This window comes from Idiotropiscis lumnitzeri, chromosome 6 (assembly GCF_059441095.1).
Source record: "Idiotropiscis lumnitzeri isolate Australia: NSW breed Sydney's pygmy pipehorse chromosome 6, RoL_Ilum_1.0, whole genome shotgun sequence".
In the NCBI taxonomy this organism is placed as follows: domain Eukaryota; kingdom Metazoa; phylum Chordata; class Actinopteri; order Syngnathiformes; family Syngnathidae; genus Idiotropiscis; species Idiotropiscis lumnitzeri.
Window position 1 is genome coordinate 21,025,813 of NC_142396.1, and position 17,257 is coordinate 21,043,069.

General features: G+C 41.5%; 1 protein-coding gene across 2 annotated transcripts in view; it reads right to left on the reverse strand.

The window, feature by feature from the left end:
- Position 1: 1 nt before the first annotated feature.
- bcar1 (BCAR1 scaffold protein, Cas family member) overlaps positions 2-17,257 on the reverse strand; it is a 40,197-nt gene continuing 22,941 nt past the window's right edge. For both annotated transcript variants that reach the window (XM_088298853.1, XM_088298854.1), the window contains exons 2-7: positions 16,828-17,257; positions 12,657-12,806; positions 10,638-11,018; positions 5,578-6,453; positions 4,946-5,032; positions 2-3,445 (exon numbers count right to left, since the gene is read on the reverse strand). The exon at positions 16,828-17,257 is cut by the window's right edge and continues 254 nt beyond it. In XM_088298853.1, coding sequence (XP_088154979.1) covers positions 2,915-3,445; positions 4,946-5,032; positions 5,578-6,453; positions 10,638-11,018; positions 12,657-12,806; positions 16,828-17,257 — 2,455 coding nt within the window. In that variant the 3' untranslated portion in view covers positions 2-2,914. The remainder of the gene's footprint in view (positions 3,446-4,945; positions 5,033-5,577; positions 6,454-10,637; positions 11,019-12,656; positions 12,807-16,827) is intronic.

The window sequence follows — 17,257 nt, forward strand, 5'->3', positions numbered from 1 at the left end:
CTACTTTCAGGGTATGCACATTTATTACATTGATCACATTTCCAATGAAATAAAGAGATTTGCAGTACACACAGCTCAGGTACGAGAGTGGTTGTCCCTCAACCCAAAGGTTGTAAGTTTGGTCCCAAACTGAAGCATTCTTGAGAAAGCAACTGCACACCTATTTGCTCCTGGTGCTGCATCATTATGTAAATGAGCTGTTGCGTATTAATCATGATAATACTGCATCCTAGTGTATTCCATAAAATAAAAAAGATGAAAAAGTGCTTTGAGTAACTTGAAAGCCAAAAAGCATTATACAAGAGAAGCCCATTTACCACGACTATACTTTAGATCAGTGGTTCTCAAAGTGTGACACGTTTGCCATCTCTTCTAATGAGAATGACTGAAGAAAATACAATAACATTTGCATTTAAAACATGCAAAACAATTTCACATAGTACAACGCCTTTTGTCGCTATGTATACAGGATGTTGAAAACGTTTTTTCAACTGTACTTTTTGTTCAACTTTTCAAGTAGTACATTGAGTACAGTTCAGTTGGATGTAACTTTTAAGCATAAAGTATCATACTACACATTTAATTTTAAGATGTTTTTACGTGTTTAGGTACAATTCTTCATTTATGTGCTATATATTTTAATTGGATCATTAAATACAGATTCTTTTTTATTTAAGCGCAGAGTTCATTTTCAAACTATGCACAATTTTGCAGTAGCAGCAATAAATGTGCTTGGTTATTTTTTTGGGGGGAGAATTATACTTCTGCCTTATTTTTTGATGAACACTTAGGCCTACTATGTTACTGTATATGAAAGTTAATTAGTGTGGTACTTGGATAGCAAAATATTTTTCAGGTGATATACACAATACCAAAGCAATTGTAGGACAATACTGTCATAAAACGATATATTTTTTAAATAGACACTTTTGCCATAAGTTAAATTGTAAATTAGAAGTGGAAAAGGTTTTCAAATTGATTGTTTGACTTTTTACAAAAACGTGACAAAAACAGATTTAACACAACACTGTTCATTCACATGAAATGTACAAACATTTTGAAATGAATGGCCTCAGTCTTGTTTTCCAACACAAGACAAATGGATGTTTACGGGGTTGCCAACTTTGCATATGCATGTTAAAACATATTTAATTTAAATAACAACAATTACTTAAACTAAAAATGCAGTATTCTGTATAATGTTCATTGTGGCTCAAGACCAGTAGCATGCAAAGGTTTTGAACTCCTACTAGTGTTCATTCAAAAGCCTTTTTCACAGCAGTCATTTTGACAGTGTAAGACAGGAATAGTGGAACAAATACACTAATGGAATCACAAAAAAAATAAATAAAAAATAATAAATGTAACTGACACAGCAATTAAAAGCGGATATGCACTGCAAATCGACCAGTGTTGTACGTTCAGGAATGGTGTTAAAAACAGAATGAGGATGTTGCATTAACACCACTAAGTAATAAACTGCCCAAGATATAACACTGATATGTTTGTAAAATGGAGTGTCAGCTGCTGGACACAACCCTGATTGGTGCTTATTTGGCCCAAAGACTCTGCAAGACCACGCCACATCCGAAAAGCCATCAGGTGATGAATAGATGTCCATGATGAAACATTTGGCGAACAAGCAAATTGTGCTAAAGTGTAAAAAATAAAAGCAACCTTGATACACGCAGAGAGATGCTGCACTATCCATGCCAGGTGTTGGCGTCTTGTCAATATATATAAAGTCTAGTGTTGCCACTACCCACTGGGTGAAAACTTTTTGAACTGAATACCAGAATGGAATGTTTTTATGTGCGATACTGAAGACAAATCCCCTTCGTTTGGGAAAATTAACATTGTCCTGATGATAATGTGTTTCTTTTGACCTCAAATTTCAGTTTTGATGATTACCTTGAGGACAATTTGTTGAGTTATTGGCGGGTCTGACCTGAACTTATGATGGGTAGTTTTCACATGGAAATGGTGAAAGAACATACATTGTGCCCTACTGTTGTTTTGTATGAGCTATTTGTAATGTGATGAATAAAATCCTTTTTTTTTGGAATTGAAATGTTGCAATTTGTATTATTAAAGGTCATTTAGGCATGGACTATTTTTCCCAGTGTATAGTGTTGGCATGGACATTCATTGGGTATTAATCTAACCACTCAGAAATGTCGCCATTACGGCACTGTCAAAACTACATTTTGTTGCTGGAACACACAACTGGGTGTTGAGCTTTTAACACTTTGGTAAATGTTATTTTAACATTGCATAGTGTGTGGATGCACACAGACACTTTGCCGGTGTTACAATTAACACTTTAAGTGTCAAATTAACACCAGCAGATTTGCAGTGTGGACTTCACTTATATAATGCTTTCAGTGTAATGTGAGCTCATTTAACACTGGCAAATAGAAAATATGACAAATAGTGCTTCAGTGTCTTCCTGAAGAACCAAACTACTACTGGCAATCAAACCTATGACCTCCATCTGATCCATTTGTCAAGGTCAAAATAATGAGTCAGTATGGCATCAATGCAACAGCCCAACAACAACTCAATAAACATCTACAATTTATTTACATACATGTTTCCACTTTGCTCAGAGCCCGTCCTGAGTGAGATTTGTTTTCATATATGGTCATTCTAGAATTTCTAAAATAACATTTGATGTTTCACCACTATGCATATGTTTAATTGTGTATATATGCTCTGAAAATGGGACTCCTGTAGGCCAGACAGTATAAAAGAGTCCCAGACTCCTTTGATGCTGAGTTCCATAGCATCTTTCATGCTATATTATAGAAGGGCAAATACTTTCCTCCGTGAACGATGCCGCTTGATTACCACTTAGCATGCCAGGGAGAACTTGCAGCTTTTAGCATCGGTCTTCTGTCACTAGTGGCTCATTCTATAGCATCAACAGCTGTCCAAGCACCATTCTGAATTGCTGGGTACATCCTGCCAGCTCCCTCACCTTTTCACTCATCTCCCTTGCTGCTCCAGGTGACGGATATTGCAGTGCTGCTGTCTTTGTACTGATGACAATGTCTTTGAGCTTGTTACAGAGGGTGTTGCTGATTTGACCTACCTCCGCTCGAACGTCAGGTGACTTGGCCTGACGAGATAGCGTGTCGCCTATGAAAACTAGCTTGTGTGCGCCAAGGATGACGAGCTTGCTGTGAGCCACAAAGATCTTGGGCAGCTGGTTGGAGTTGACGGCAGTAAAAAAGGCATCAATAGCATTGTTAACAGTTGTGAAGTTCTGATCAGACTGCTCGAGGTAGAAAAGGAGAAGTTGTCGGTCGGCGTGGCACAGCTTGGAGGAGCCATTTTTAGTAATCTGATTGCCTTGAGGTTGAATCAATGATGGAACCCAGCCAGTCATGTCATTGTTGATCGGTCGACTCACTTCCTGCTCTAGTCGTTCAAACTGTTTGATCTGTTAGAATAGAAGGTGGAAGTGTGGTTGTTAATTACCGTACATCATTGAAACATAAGCATAAATTGCAGAACTCACAGAAAATTCAGGTCGCAACCAACGCACAGTTAAAAATACAGAATTTTCTTGCTATTTTCAGCCATCGCCATCACTCCCATCCAGTTTCTCAAGTGTTGCAAAATCAATTCCTGAAAAGCTGTAATTGAATTTCTTTGCAGTGTTTAACGAACAGCCTTTGTTCATTTAGTTATCAACGCTGTAGGTATTCATTTCATTTGTGAGTCATTATGGAACTTCAACTATCTATTTATAAAATGCATTATTGATTGTTGTTCAAGGTAGTCATATATCTGATTCTCGTTTGCCTTCGTTACGAAAGTAAAAACGTGGACCAAACCTCAGTTATCAGATTTTTTTCTGAGAACCAGATGAAAACCGTTACGTGCACACCTGGTCATACACAAGATGTATACAAAGTAAAGAATCATGAGTCAGCCGACTGGTTATCAGTCCTAAGTGGATCCCGCTCCATCGCATCACACATTAAATTAACACGAATTAATAAATTAGCTATTCCCAATGCCGGCTGGTGGAGTTTTTGTAAGATATGTATTTACAGAACATGTATATAGACACAGTCAGCCAAAAATTGTATACACACATTAGTAAAGGTCAATTAGCATTCATATTTAACCAAATTTATTCTGACATCACAAGATTACCTTTGGTTTCTACAAAATAGATTTGCTCAAAGTGGTGACCATTTAGCGTCCAGATATTTATGCGCACAATGTCACTCGGGTGACATTGGCCAAAATGTCAAAGTGGGAGATTATTGGACAGCCATTTTCAAGTGTTCAACTCTTCTAGAAGTACCTTAAAGGATGTTGTTTTTTTACAGGAAACTGACTACATTGGTGGTCCTTAGAGAAGAAATTGAAAATGCATGTGCACCAAGCACATTCTCCTCCAAATATGTTGAAGTGACGTCACTGCATTGAATACAAAGACAAAAGTATACTGTCGAAACCTGGCTGTGCCACATCCAATGTAGACCATGTTGGATGTGGCAAGTTCCCGTCAAAGGTGGGAACCACACAGAGCGGGAGAGGAAATGGCATTAGCTTTAACCGCCACCCCATTTAAACGTTAATGGCCGTGGGCGGTGGAATTTAGCAACAAATTAAGTGTGTATTACAGGACGACCTTCCAGCGCATGTCACATTTTTAATGAGTCTCTCTGTGATATTTTGTCACGGTTTGAGACGACAGAGATAAACAATCATCTAAAAACAGATATACCAGTACATATACTCTGAAGTATTTTTATTGTGATATTTCATCATTTAATTTTTGTCCCTTCAAAATGTGATTCAGCTGAGCGGAAGGGCGGCGCCATAGCGCAGTCTATTGACGAGCCGCCACTGGTTGGTGCGTCGTTACATGCCAACTGAGTGTACCAGTGGATATTTGACAATTTCAAAAAGTTCACACACGCACCTGTTGCTGCTCCAGTTGTGTCTTGCTCTTGATTATACTGCCTTTCTCCAACAGTTGTCGTTGGCTCTTCTCAAATTCTTCCTTACCCTGACAACGACAAAGATCCATTCTTATTTTCTTGGTCAAGTGGTTGAGTGTTGACTATTTAACGTTACATTAATGGTTAATTTGATTCGTGTGACAATAAATAATAAATATCACACAATGTTGACAAAAGAGATGAGACGCTTCATTCGTCATTGAAATTTTGTTGTGTTTTGTTTTTCATGTAATTATGTTAGACTGGATAATGTCTGTAATATTGTTTTTTTTTTCACGTTCTTTTCTCTCTTCTTTTTTTAGTAAGCTATTTTGGTCTTTACTTTGATTTTAGATGTCCATTTGTAAATGCTTTTAAATGTTGTATTTGGTATTATCTGAAGGACAATGAGTTCACTTGTGCATGAAATGTGCACTATAAATAAAGCTGCTTTGCCTTAAATTCTGTACAGTAAATATTTTATGATGGTATGATTACTGTATGCTGATTAAATGGCAATAAATCTCCAATTAGCAGCAGTAGGTTAATATCTCTCTCCACACACTAATTGTCCACATTCCAAGTGTATGTAATGCAACGAGAATGTCTGTACCTGTAGATGCACATAGTCATAATCCTCCATCCATCCTTCCTCAGTCGTCTCATAAGGTCTGTCAACATCTCCGTCTTCCTCTGCAGCAGCAAACTTTGGGGGTGAGGGTAGAGGTCGTGACTGAATATTTACTCTCTCTCCCACTTGATAGCTTCCACTTTCTGATCCTGTCAAATGGGAGCTAATCCCTCCTGGTAGTGGAGGAAGCGGTAACTGCTGCTGGTGACTCCGTTTGAAGAGCAACGAGCCATTGCCATGCAGAAAGGAAGCGAGCTGTTTGGTGTCATCGGGGATTCCACGCACTGTCATTATGAGCTGATCTAAGACATCTCCACCTGGTTGTGGTTTGGCAAGTTCCGTATGTGACCAAGAAATGGCGTCTAAACTCTGAGTCTGCGTAATTAAACTCTGAAAGACCTCCTCCAATTTGCCCACCTGTCGGCCCAATTTGGTCTGTAGTGAGCGGTCAGTGGCCTGGCCCGCATTTGTTACGGCACCCCGGGAAAATTCTAGAAAGTCTCGGAGAGTGAAACACACCCGGTCAGCAGCCTGGTGAATGGCTGGAATATTCCCCTCCAGGTTATCGGGGCTTCGCCAGTTGCTTGTGATGAATGACATCATGATGGAGACACTTAACTCAACAGCTTGTTGAAGGCGGGACAGTCGCTCCATGGCCGGGTCCAGGTCTAACAGAAGGGGTTTTCCTGTAATTACGGCGGGAGCTGGAGATGATGAGAACAGCTCGTTGTCAGTGAGAGGGAGCATGTCCGAGGATGAAGCGGAGTTGTTGCTGAGTGTGCTCCCTGTGCTTGAGGCAGACAGTCGCTTGAATGCCCTGTGAAGCTCCTCGTTTGGAAACTGGGCATCACGGACGACCTGAAAAACAAAACCACATTTGTCGTTCTCAGACGACTTTTCGGTCACGCTGTCAGACTACCAGAAAAACATTGTTCTGCGTCTTGGACCGGTCAAGATTCGACACTATAAGTCAGTCACAAGACAGACCCCGCAAAACCGTTGCATACTTTCATAAAGATTCACTTAATCATCGCATGTACGAAGGCGGGACAAGAGCTGTCAGACATGTCCACGGAGGCATTCTGGTGCATGTGTGTTTGTTCATTGCTTAAAAATGCGTGAAAAAAAAGGAATTAAAAAACAAAAACAAAAAAAATAGACTATGGGCCCGTTCCTAGAAGGTGGGGAAAGGGCAGTATGGAAGACATTTGTTTCATGACATGACGTTGTCTTTCAATTAAAAGAAAAAAAAACATCTCACAAAGCAGGTAGTACTTAGAAATAATGCTGCCATCAAAATCAATTATGCATATTAAAATATAGCTGAACAAAAAATCTTCAACCACCAATACAGAAATGGATGATTCAAGTGTATATTTACAAGGATCCATACATTCGCTAATGCCACATAGTAGCATAAAAATTATCTCGACAAATGTATGGCAGGATGTGCCACAGTTCTTTTAACTGCATATCTTTTTTATTTCATATAACTTTATTCTTTATTGTAAGTAAGTCATGAAGTAAGTAAAATATAAAATGACCATATCACATTGAACTTAAACATACAACCGCATTTGTATATGCTAAATATATTTTCCCACGTCAAGCGACACTGGTGCCACAGCTCCACGGATCTTTCCTCCTATCGTATATTTTCTACCGTGGTCAACAGTCCTGTTGGGCCACACATGAGTAATTTTATGGCAGAGGCTGGGGGCTGGACGATGGATATGCTTGACGTAGACCAGTGCTTCTCAAATAGTGGTGCGATGCTGAGGCGGGTGCGTGTCAACCTGGGGAACATGCTTTTTTTCCGCCGTAGTACGGCTGAACGATGTATGGTTTTGGGACCGAAATTGCAATCTCAGACAATGCGATTTTGAGATCATCAAAGCTGCAGTTTGTGCCCCTAGTTCACACAGTAGGTCACGCAGTACTGATTTGAGAAAAGAAAAAGTGTTGCCCTGTCGCTCGCTGTCCTGGAAGTTATTTCGTTTGCCGCTACTTGAATACTAGCTTCCAAGCTATATTGCGCTGCAGCAGTATGAGCTTTATTTGTGCAATATCTAAGTCCGTGCACAGCAGCAGCAACGAGCTGCGCGATGACAAATAAACGACCCCACTAACAAGTAGCGTTTTAAACAAGCAGGCGAACGAGGAGGCGCTAAGCGTGGTAATCGCTAGGGCTGCACGATATTGGAAAAAAATTACATTGCAATGTTTGGGGAGGCTGCGATGTACATTGCAATATTGAAACTAGAACATTTTTCACCAAATGACTCATATAGCTCTGTTTGGGAAGACTTTGCTTTTTTTATTATACAGCTCTGGGATGGCCACTTGATAGAAATACGTGCGCCACGGCATTTTATACCTTTTGTCGAGCGAGCGTATCACTTTTTTAAACCTCTCTTTCGTGACGGCGTTGAGTTGCTTTCGGGTTTGCTTTCGCCCCGTGAAAAGTTATTGCATTCATGATTAGTCTATGCTGTTTGGACTTCTTATAATAAAGGCATCTATCATTGTTTTTTGAGTAGATAGTTTTACATCGGGTCCCACTAATGCGTCTGGCTCTGGTTATAAAGGGGCTCGTAATAGCATTCAAGTGGTCGGACAGGTTTGTTGTATTACCTTGTGTTGCAGCAACAACGGCCAGGCACTGTCGGCATAGGTTTTTTTTTAGGGTTGTATACAGTGAAACCCCGCTACTTCGCGGTTCACCTTTCGCGGGTTCAGTGCTTCGCGGGTCTAAAAAATATTCGGGGGCATTGTAGTTTCGCCGAGCGGCACAAGGGGGCGCTGAAGCGGTTAGACGGCCGGCGTGCGCCGAAGAGGAGAGTGGACGAAGAAGAGAGTAGACGAAGAAGAGCAGGTTCCCCCGGACACGATTTGTGGCGACGTTTTGCGCGGTTCGGACCGTATCAGAGCTCCGGCCGGCGTGCGTGGCAGTTAAGCCGTAGATGAGCACCTTCCCCGGGCACGGGCGGTGCCAAGCGGGCCCTAAGTTTAACCGAATGGAAGCTCCCGAGGAGGAGGGCATGCTCGCGTCACAGTAAGCCGAAGAGGAGCACCTTCCCCGGGCACCGGCGGAGCGCGAGGCTGTCAGTTATGAATGAATAAATAAATAAATGAAGAATGCCACCTTTCATTTCACAGTCATGATCCGTGCCTGTCATGATCCGTGCCTGTCATGCCGCATGTGTTTTTGTTTTTTCAGCTGTGTGGGCGTTCCTCCAGCGATCGTCTCGTCAGCTGCTGCGAGACGCGCTGATTACACTGACTATATTGTGATTATAATAAATATCTTTGTCTCACCACCTTTTTTCCCGTGTCTGTGTTTGGAGAGTCCTGTTCAATCCTCCAGCTCTGCTGGAGGATTATAACATTCACAGGGCACACCGGACGGCGTACCAGCAGGTAAAAGTCGAAGTAATTAAATAAATACAAAAAGAAGTAATTGAATAAATACAAAAATAATGGCTGGGGAATAAAAAAAAAAGTTTTAATAATAATTTTTTTTTGTTATAACATGAATTTCACTCTCTCTCTCTACCAGTATATATATACATATATATATATATATATATATATATTTTTTAAGCATTTTTGAAGGTGTGCCGCTACTTCGCACCTACATATATTTATATATATATATATATATATAGGTGCGAAGTATATATATACACGGTGTTTTTTTTTGTCTTTTTTTTTTTTTTTTTTTTTTTTTGAAGGTGCGACGCTACTTCGCGGATTTTCAGTTTTCGCGGGTGGTCTCGGTCCCCATTAACCGCGATAACCGGGGGTTCACTGTATTCCTTTTAAGGCCGAAATAATTCCATATTTCGGATGTTAACTTTCTTTTGGGGACTAAATGCCGCCGTCGTCTCTTCCATGTCGCCTGTTAGTGTTTTCAGAGCGCACAGAGTGGAGGGGGTGGGGGAGTGGCCAGTGACTGGCAGGAGGGGAGGGGTGATCAAGACAGGCTTTGTAGAGCATACAGTAGCTTGCTGTTTCTATGAAGCTTAATAAATTTTGCATGCTCTAAGAAAAAAAAAAAGACAAAAACATCGCACGTCCTACGATGTGACAATCGTGCATGCGCACATCGCAATCGCGATGTTCAAACCGCACATCGTACAGCCCTACTAATCGCTAAAATAAATTACAGAGTAATAAGTGCTTCGATGTACGCTTGACTTTTAACAGAAATCTGACTCGAACCGCATTTGGACAAAGAGCCTGCAGCTATGAATAGAAATGTTGTATTGCAACCATTACGCATTGAAACATAAAATAAGACAACGGATACGTTAGCAATTTAGCAGACGCTCTCAGGAAACAGATGACGTATCACGAAGAAGAGGTTCGACGTCAAATGTATAGTAAATATTTATCATCTCATCAATATTTGCTCCACAGAGTACCGAGTTTCAAGAACCCTACAATAAAAGTTCTCAAAATTATATTTATCAATTTAACCTTGCTCAAGGACATTTTATTGACAAACTAATATCAATTTACAAAAAACATGCACATTAATACGAAATGTAAAAAAATTGGTGGTGGGGGAGCGCGAATTGTTTTCTTCTTGGTAGGGGGGCGGGGGGTTAGGGGGCGTGACAGAAAATTGAGAAGCGCTGGCGTAGACAGAAGGGCAGACACACCACGACTGAACTGTGATATGAACTGTATCTAACAAAGAGACTGCTTCGCAACGTAAAAAGGTACCTTAACAGTACCAAGGAATTAAACCCTTGCAAAAAAAAAAAAGACTGATTGAAGCTCGTGTGGTAATGGGGACACCACAAATGTCACACTCGAGCACTCACGCGCTCGCACTCGCACACACAAATGTCACACTCGAGCACTCACGCACTCGCACACACACACGCACACCCCCTCACTTCACAATGAACAATGTGTACCACAACCCTCAACCTAAGAGAGCCCGAACCGGTGCCTGTTCCTCAGTGACCCTGGACAGGTAAGCGGCAAAGAAAGTTGTTGTCAGTGTTTCGCAACTGTACAGTATCTCCTACCTGTGGTGGGATGTCATAGATATTTGTGCATTCCCTCTCTCCTCGCTCTTCTTGCTCTCTCGGAACGTCATAAACATCCAGGGTAGGTTGACCTCCAAGGTGCACGCGAGCTGGAAAGTTGTATATTTCCTGGGCAAGTTGGCTAACTTGATTTCTTCCTCTGTGTTTTTTGGTGAGTGTAGGGGGTGGCACATCGTACACATCCTCAGGCATTATATTTGCTTTGTGCTCTTCATTCGGACCGCTAAACATGTACTGTCCAGGAAGAGTGGAGGTTTGGGGTTTTTTTTTGGACAAATGGGATGGCACATCATAGGTTTCCTCTTTTATTAGATGGGTGACAGAAACTTCTTTACTGACGGTGGGTGGGAAATCATAAACCTGGAAAGAGAGAATATCTTTTTTTTAATAAGTATTAAATTCATCATTGTCAAACTGAAACTTAAAAGGATGCCCTCAAAAACAAACCTCGACTTCACAACATATCTAAACCTATTGACGCAATCACTGCAATCAAATGACTTTTGTAACACCAATGAGACTCCTACACATCACAGCAGTTATTTTAGCCCATTATTCATGAGCAAACCTCTACAGTTGTTGCACAACGTTCACAGAAACGTATTCTAAAAAAATACAGTTTTATTAGACCATATCTTCCCAAATAGGGGGGCATGGCCGCAAGAGAGGGGGCTATGGTTAGGGAGTGGATAGGGGGGTGCGGTGCCATTCCATGGGCGGCACTATGGTGTTAGATTTATGCCACAAGTACATAAGCGTAATGTCAAATACCACGTACAAAAATTCCCGTGTACGTAATGTGAAATACTGCGTACAACCAATATTACGTAAAAGGTAATGCCAAATAGCCGTGTACGAAAACCTGTTTTGTACGTACAAAAATGTTTTGCGTGTACAATACCCACCACGCTTACGCGCAAAAATAGGCTGTTATGCTTTCGGCTTCTCTCTCTATACGAACAAAATGCAATGCAGGTGTGATTACTGTGCCACAATTATTAACCAATCAGGAGTTGGACACTAGGGCTAATTCTGATTTACTGTCCAATCACATTTGGACATACAACAGTACGACGTCCGGAAAGATTCAAACACAAACAGTCGATACAAGGGTCTTCTGCATTCTAACACGCTGTTCTTATTGTTTTAGTAATATTTCAAAAAAATATATAAATATTTTTTCAAATATATTTGCTTGGTTCAATGTTTAATTTCCCTTTAGTTCTATCTGCTAATATAAACGTTTTTTTTTTTAATTTTATTTCATTTTTTTTTTTAATAATCAAAAATCACCTCTCGGAGTTGTGCATTTGCTTCTTCATCATTAGTTGGCGCCATGGTATTTGTTCGCATTCGATTCTGTCTTTTTCACCGTGCCTCTGAGTTATGTTAGGACAGAATCAGCCCTAGTGTCCGACTTCTGATTGGTTAAGAATTGTGGCACAGTTCTCACGCCGGCATCGCAAGCGTGAATCAGCGTTTTGTATGCGTAGAGGAGAGAGAAACCTTCTATTGTAAACGTAAAACCTATTTTTGCGCGTAAGCGTGGAGTGTATTGTACACGTGAAACACATTTTCGTATGTACAAAACATGTTTTCGTACACTGTATTTGACATTACGCTTACGCAATTGTGGCATAAATCTAACGTCATACGGCACATGTGACCCAGAGGTACATGTTTTTTGTTGGCCGTATGGGATAAAAAGTAATTGTGGCGCATACTACTATGTACACGCAACTTTCGTATTTGTCTCTCACAGCCCACATGCACACTCCAACCACAAATGGCTGATGAATAGTCAGTATAAGGACGGACACAACAGTTCCATTGGTTCACTGCGACGTGTTTGGTCATTTCATTGGTCAGACGTAATGAGACTATTGGTAAATCTATTGACGCGTTGAAGCCTGTCAGTGAAAAATCATCAACAAATCGCCACAGAGTTCAAAGTTTGGTTAAAAAAAAAAAAAGAAAAAGCGTTATGTTTAAACTGACCTGTGTGTTGTATTTGTCACGGGTCGGAGGCACATCATATACATCCTGCTGGGTTAAAAATTGATGCCTGGGTAGAACATCATACTTGTCATGGTCTGGCTTCACTGTGTCATAGACATAGACTGAGCCTGCTTGAGGAGCAGCAACACTCTAAAAAAAAAAAAAAAAGCATGTGTCAAGAATCACAGCAATTACTAATTGTTGGTGACAAAGAGTTTATAAAAGGGCCCAACTAATGATAAATGATTAAACAGCAAATTATTAAAAAATATCTAATATGATATGATATGATATTTTTTAACGCTAAATGCTTGTAAAAATAATAATGGGAATTACAGGCTGAACATGGCTGACTGTTTTACAATGCATTGTCCTTCACAACAGGGAGAAAATCTACATGAATCTTTTTTTTGGGGGTGGGGTGGGGCAATATTTCAAACTCATTGTCTGGTGTTGTAATATGTTCACGTGTTAAAACGAAAGAAAGGTCAATTGACCCTAGATTAGAACAATAAAAAAATGTATATGCTAGGAATTGGGAAATACACAATACAGTATATCCATCCATTTCCTGTGGGATTATCCTCACTAGGGGTGCGTTTGATCTGGAGCCGATTCCAGATGACCTTTGGGCAAGAGGCAGAGTACAGCCTTTCATTGTTGCCAGCCAATTGCACTGGACATATTAAAGACCATTTCCCTTATGGAAAGTCCCTTGGGATGACATTTGTTAAGACATGGCACAAAATAAGTAACATTGAATAAATTTGATTAGGGCGGCACAGTGGTCGACTGGACTCACAGCGCGGCGCTCGTGGGTCCGTATGTACGCTGGTTTCCTCCCACGTTCCAAAAACATGCATGGTAGGTTGGTTGGATGCTCTGAATTATCCCTGGGTGTGATTGTGAGCGTGTTAGTGTGCTTGTCTTCACGTGCCTTCTGATTGGCTGGCAACAAGTTCAGAGTGTACCCCACCCACTGCCCGAAGCTGGCTGGGATAGGTTCCAACACGCCCGCGAAGCTCGTGAGGAGAAGCTATCATATAATGGATGGATAAATATGTGATTAGGGTAGCAACATGACCTCATGGTTGGCACAAATGCCTCACAGTTCAAGACTCTGGCCTTCATGTATGGCGATGGCAAGTACCCTGAGTGCTTGCACAGGTTTTCTTTGGGTACTTTACCTGCGACCCTAATAAGGGCAAGCGGTATAGAGAATGGAAGGATGTAGATTTGATTAGTATAATTTACACCTTCTCTAGTGGCTGAGAGAACTAATGGAGTTGATTCTCAAGAATCATGGACCAACCAGACACTCAAACACTGACTTTGTTGCTTTCAATATTGCATATATACCGAGATAAATAAAGAACCTCACTGAAATTTGTGTTGTCATTTGTGTGTAAATGTATTTTGAGTGGTGAAAAATCGTCAGTCTGTCACTAGATTCCAGCCAGCATTTTAGGCTGAACCACGTGGGCCCAGTCCTCATCAGCGCAAACCAATCAGCATTCGAGAACAGAATTTAAAAAACAAAGCGTTGTGATCGATGAAATAAAAACAATATGGAACACATGTCATTGAAGTCTGTTGGACTGAAAGGTATACAACACAGTTTAATTTTTTGTTATTTATTTGGTTACGTGACAGGTGTGTGGCAGGTGCGTGTGACATGGTACGCCGTTTGGCTGACTCGTAACGAGTGGGCGGGCCTAGAATACTGACGAGAACTCACAGACGGACTAAGGCACTGACAAATGGCAACTGCTTAATGGTATTCTTATCCGTATTATTTTTGTGACAGAAAAACAATAAATAATTTGACTTGTCTTGTAATTGCAACGTTGTTAATGTAAAGTGAATGAATGAAAAATATTCATTTATAAAAATTATTTGAACAAATCATTGTTATCTGCTAAACAACACTTTAGTGCTTGGTGCTATTCACTGTTTTTTATTATCCATATATTGTTATAACTTTCTTTGTTGTATAAATAATTTTTGCTTCTTGTACAGCACGTTGTATGCAGCGGTGATTGTTTTAAAGAGCTCTATAAATACATTTGAGTTCCGGTATATCCAACTACTTAATGTAAAGGAAAAGTTGTGTCGGGCAACAAATCTACAACATTCAGTTGGGCAGCAAAAATCACTTTTGTGAGGTGGGACGCATATTTTCTGTTTGTTGACCTTGCTTGTGTTTCCCCCTGACATTTTAATGATTGATTGCACTTGTGACAAAGTGCATTGAGCAGCAACGTTGCAACGTCATCCCTTGTCCCTCTCCAGTCTGCAGGCAAAACCACTTCAATGAAGAATAACCAAACTTTTATGTTAGTGTAACGGTTGTATTGAGTGGAAATCAGTTTGCCATGCCAAAAGAGTGGTACAATCAGATGCTGTGTTCGTATCAGCAAAGCTAACCCAATGTAATGGACGTCAGCTTACACTGTATGACTACACTTTACTAAAACCTCCCTTCTCTGAGCCTTCAAAGCGGCTTAGGTAGCAATGCTACCAAGCCGGTGATGGTGTGGCTTTATAAGCCCGTATAGGTGGAGCTAGGACGGCCCCCACTGTTAAACAACGTGGGTTAATCGAACACCCCACATTGTCCCTAGGTGTGATTGTCCTGTGTGCTTCTCAATTATTTTCTGTTACGCCCCCAACGAGCAAGAAGGATTTGCGCACCCCCCCCAACACCCAACACCCACTCCTCACTGCAACTACAAATAATAGCATATTCTTTGTAAAACAAACCTGCAATGGGAAAGGAGAGCACCACTGCCAACTACAGGAGTGGATGTGCAATTACACTTTATGGTAGTACGGTGGGGAAAAAAACATGTTCCACAGGGTCACACGTGCCCCCCCCAGCATCTCACCGCACCCCGCCAGGGGGGCCCGCCCCACTATTTGAGAAGCACTGGTCTATGTGTACCCTGCGACTGGCTGGCAATCAGTTCAGGGTGTATCCTGCCTACTGGCCAAGGAGAGCTGAGATGGGCACCAGCATGCCCGCAACCCCCGTGAGGAGAAACGGTTTGGATAATGGATGGCTATAACGAATCCAATCTTCTCAATCTTTACCACAGTTCACAACATTAGCAGAATGTGAACAGGATTGGTGACCTGGTCCTCATCCCTGTGGTACTTTGCATAACCCTCAGCATTTTTAGTTGAGTAATGTCTGATTTCTTCATCAGTGCAACAATTTCTCTGCATTCAAGACATGTTGCGTGCATGGCAGAAAACAGGTTGTGGCTGCACTAATATTAAACTTTGGTGTCAAGTAGGGGGCCGCAAAATATCATCCTGCGGGTCCCCAATGGCCCGTGGGCCGCAAGTTTGAGATCTCTGAACTAAGGGTTATACGGCACAATGGATGTTTTTATATGATACTATGTATCAGGTTGTAAAAAGTTCACACAACACTACATTGGCATAGGAAAGAGTCACAGGTGCCTCTAATGCACAGCGCAACATCTATGGGCCACATGGATCACTTCCTATTGTGAATACAATACAATACACCTTAGACAAACATATTGATTATAATGTTTGCTAGAAATTAGATCAGAGATGTCATGTCATGTCATTATCCACACCGCTTATCCTGTAAAGAGTCGCTGGAGGGTGCTGTGGAGCCTATACCAGCTGACTACGGGCGAAAGGCGCACCACACCCTGAACAGGTCGCCAGCCAGTCACAGGGCAGACATAGACACCGTCACCGAGTGGTAACCGATCCCACGCTGCCCCGCACACAAATCAGGCGGATGTACCACTACACCATCGGTGACAGACGATCAGAGATGTAGAAGGTGATAACGTTCATAGCAGTATAAATTAATCGAAAATTTTAGTAATTTCTCCAAGACCGTTCACAGAAACATTAAGGGTGGGTGGAGCTTATCTATATTGCAGTTTCGAAAATTAAGTCGCGGGTCCAGCATATAACCGGGACTCGATACCTATCCCTACCCATATCTGACATCAGTCTTGAGTGAAGTCTGACTCCAGTTATCTCTCTGTTTCCTTGCATATCAAATATTTTCATACCAATTCTTCATCCTTGTGCATTTTTATTTTCTGATTTCTACTGTTCACTGTTGCATGACCTCCTGCACTTGGGTCCATTTGTCTTGTCATTCCACAGCAAACCTTACCTGACCAAGTGTCTTGCCATCCTTCCGGGTGCTCTTTTCCAGAGAAGAGGGCACCTGGTACACATCCTGCCCAGCGCCTGGTAAAACTGTAGAGGTTGCCTGGTTAATCCCCTGCTTTAGTCTCAGACCTAAAGAAGGTGGCACCTGGTATACATCCTCCGCTGATATCTCACACTGAATCGGTGCTAGTGTTGGGCCCTTAATGCTTGGTTCCTTGTTGACCTTAAGAGATGGTCCACTTGGGCCAGGGGGAACATGATACAGATTTGAAGGATTTGGCTTGAGGCCATGCAATGGTGGAATCATGTAGACAGAATCACATTTGGGCTGCGCTGGATTGGGCGTGGCGTAAACATAGGGCATCGGTGTGTATTGAGCTGGGGCTGGCGGTTGAGCGGAATCACTCTGCGCGTGGAGGGGTCGCTGCATC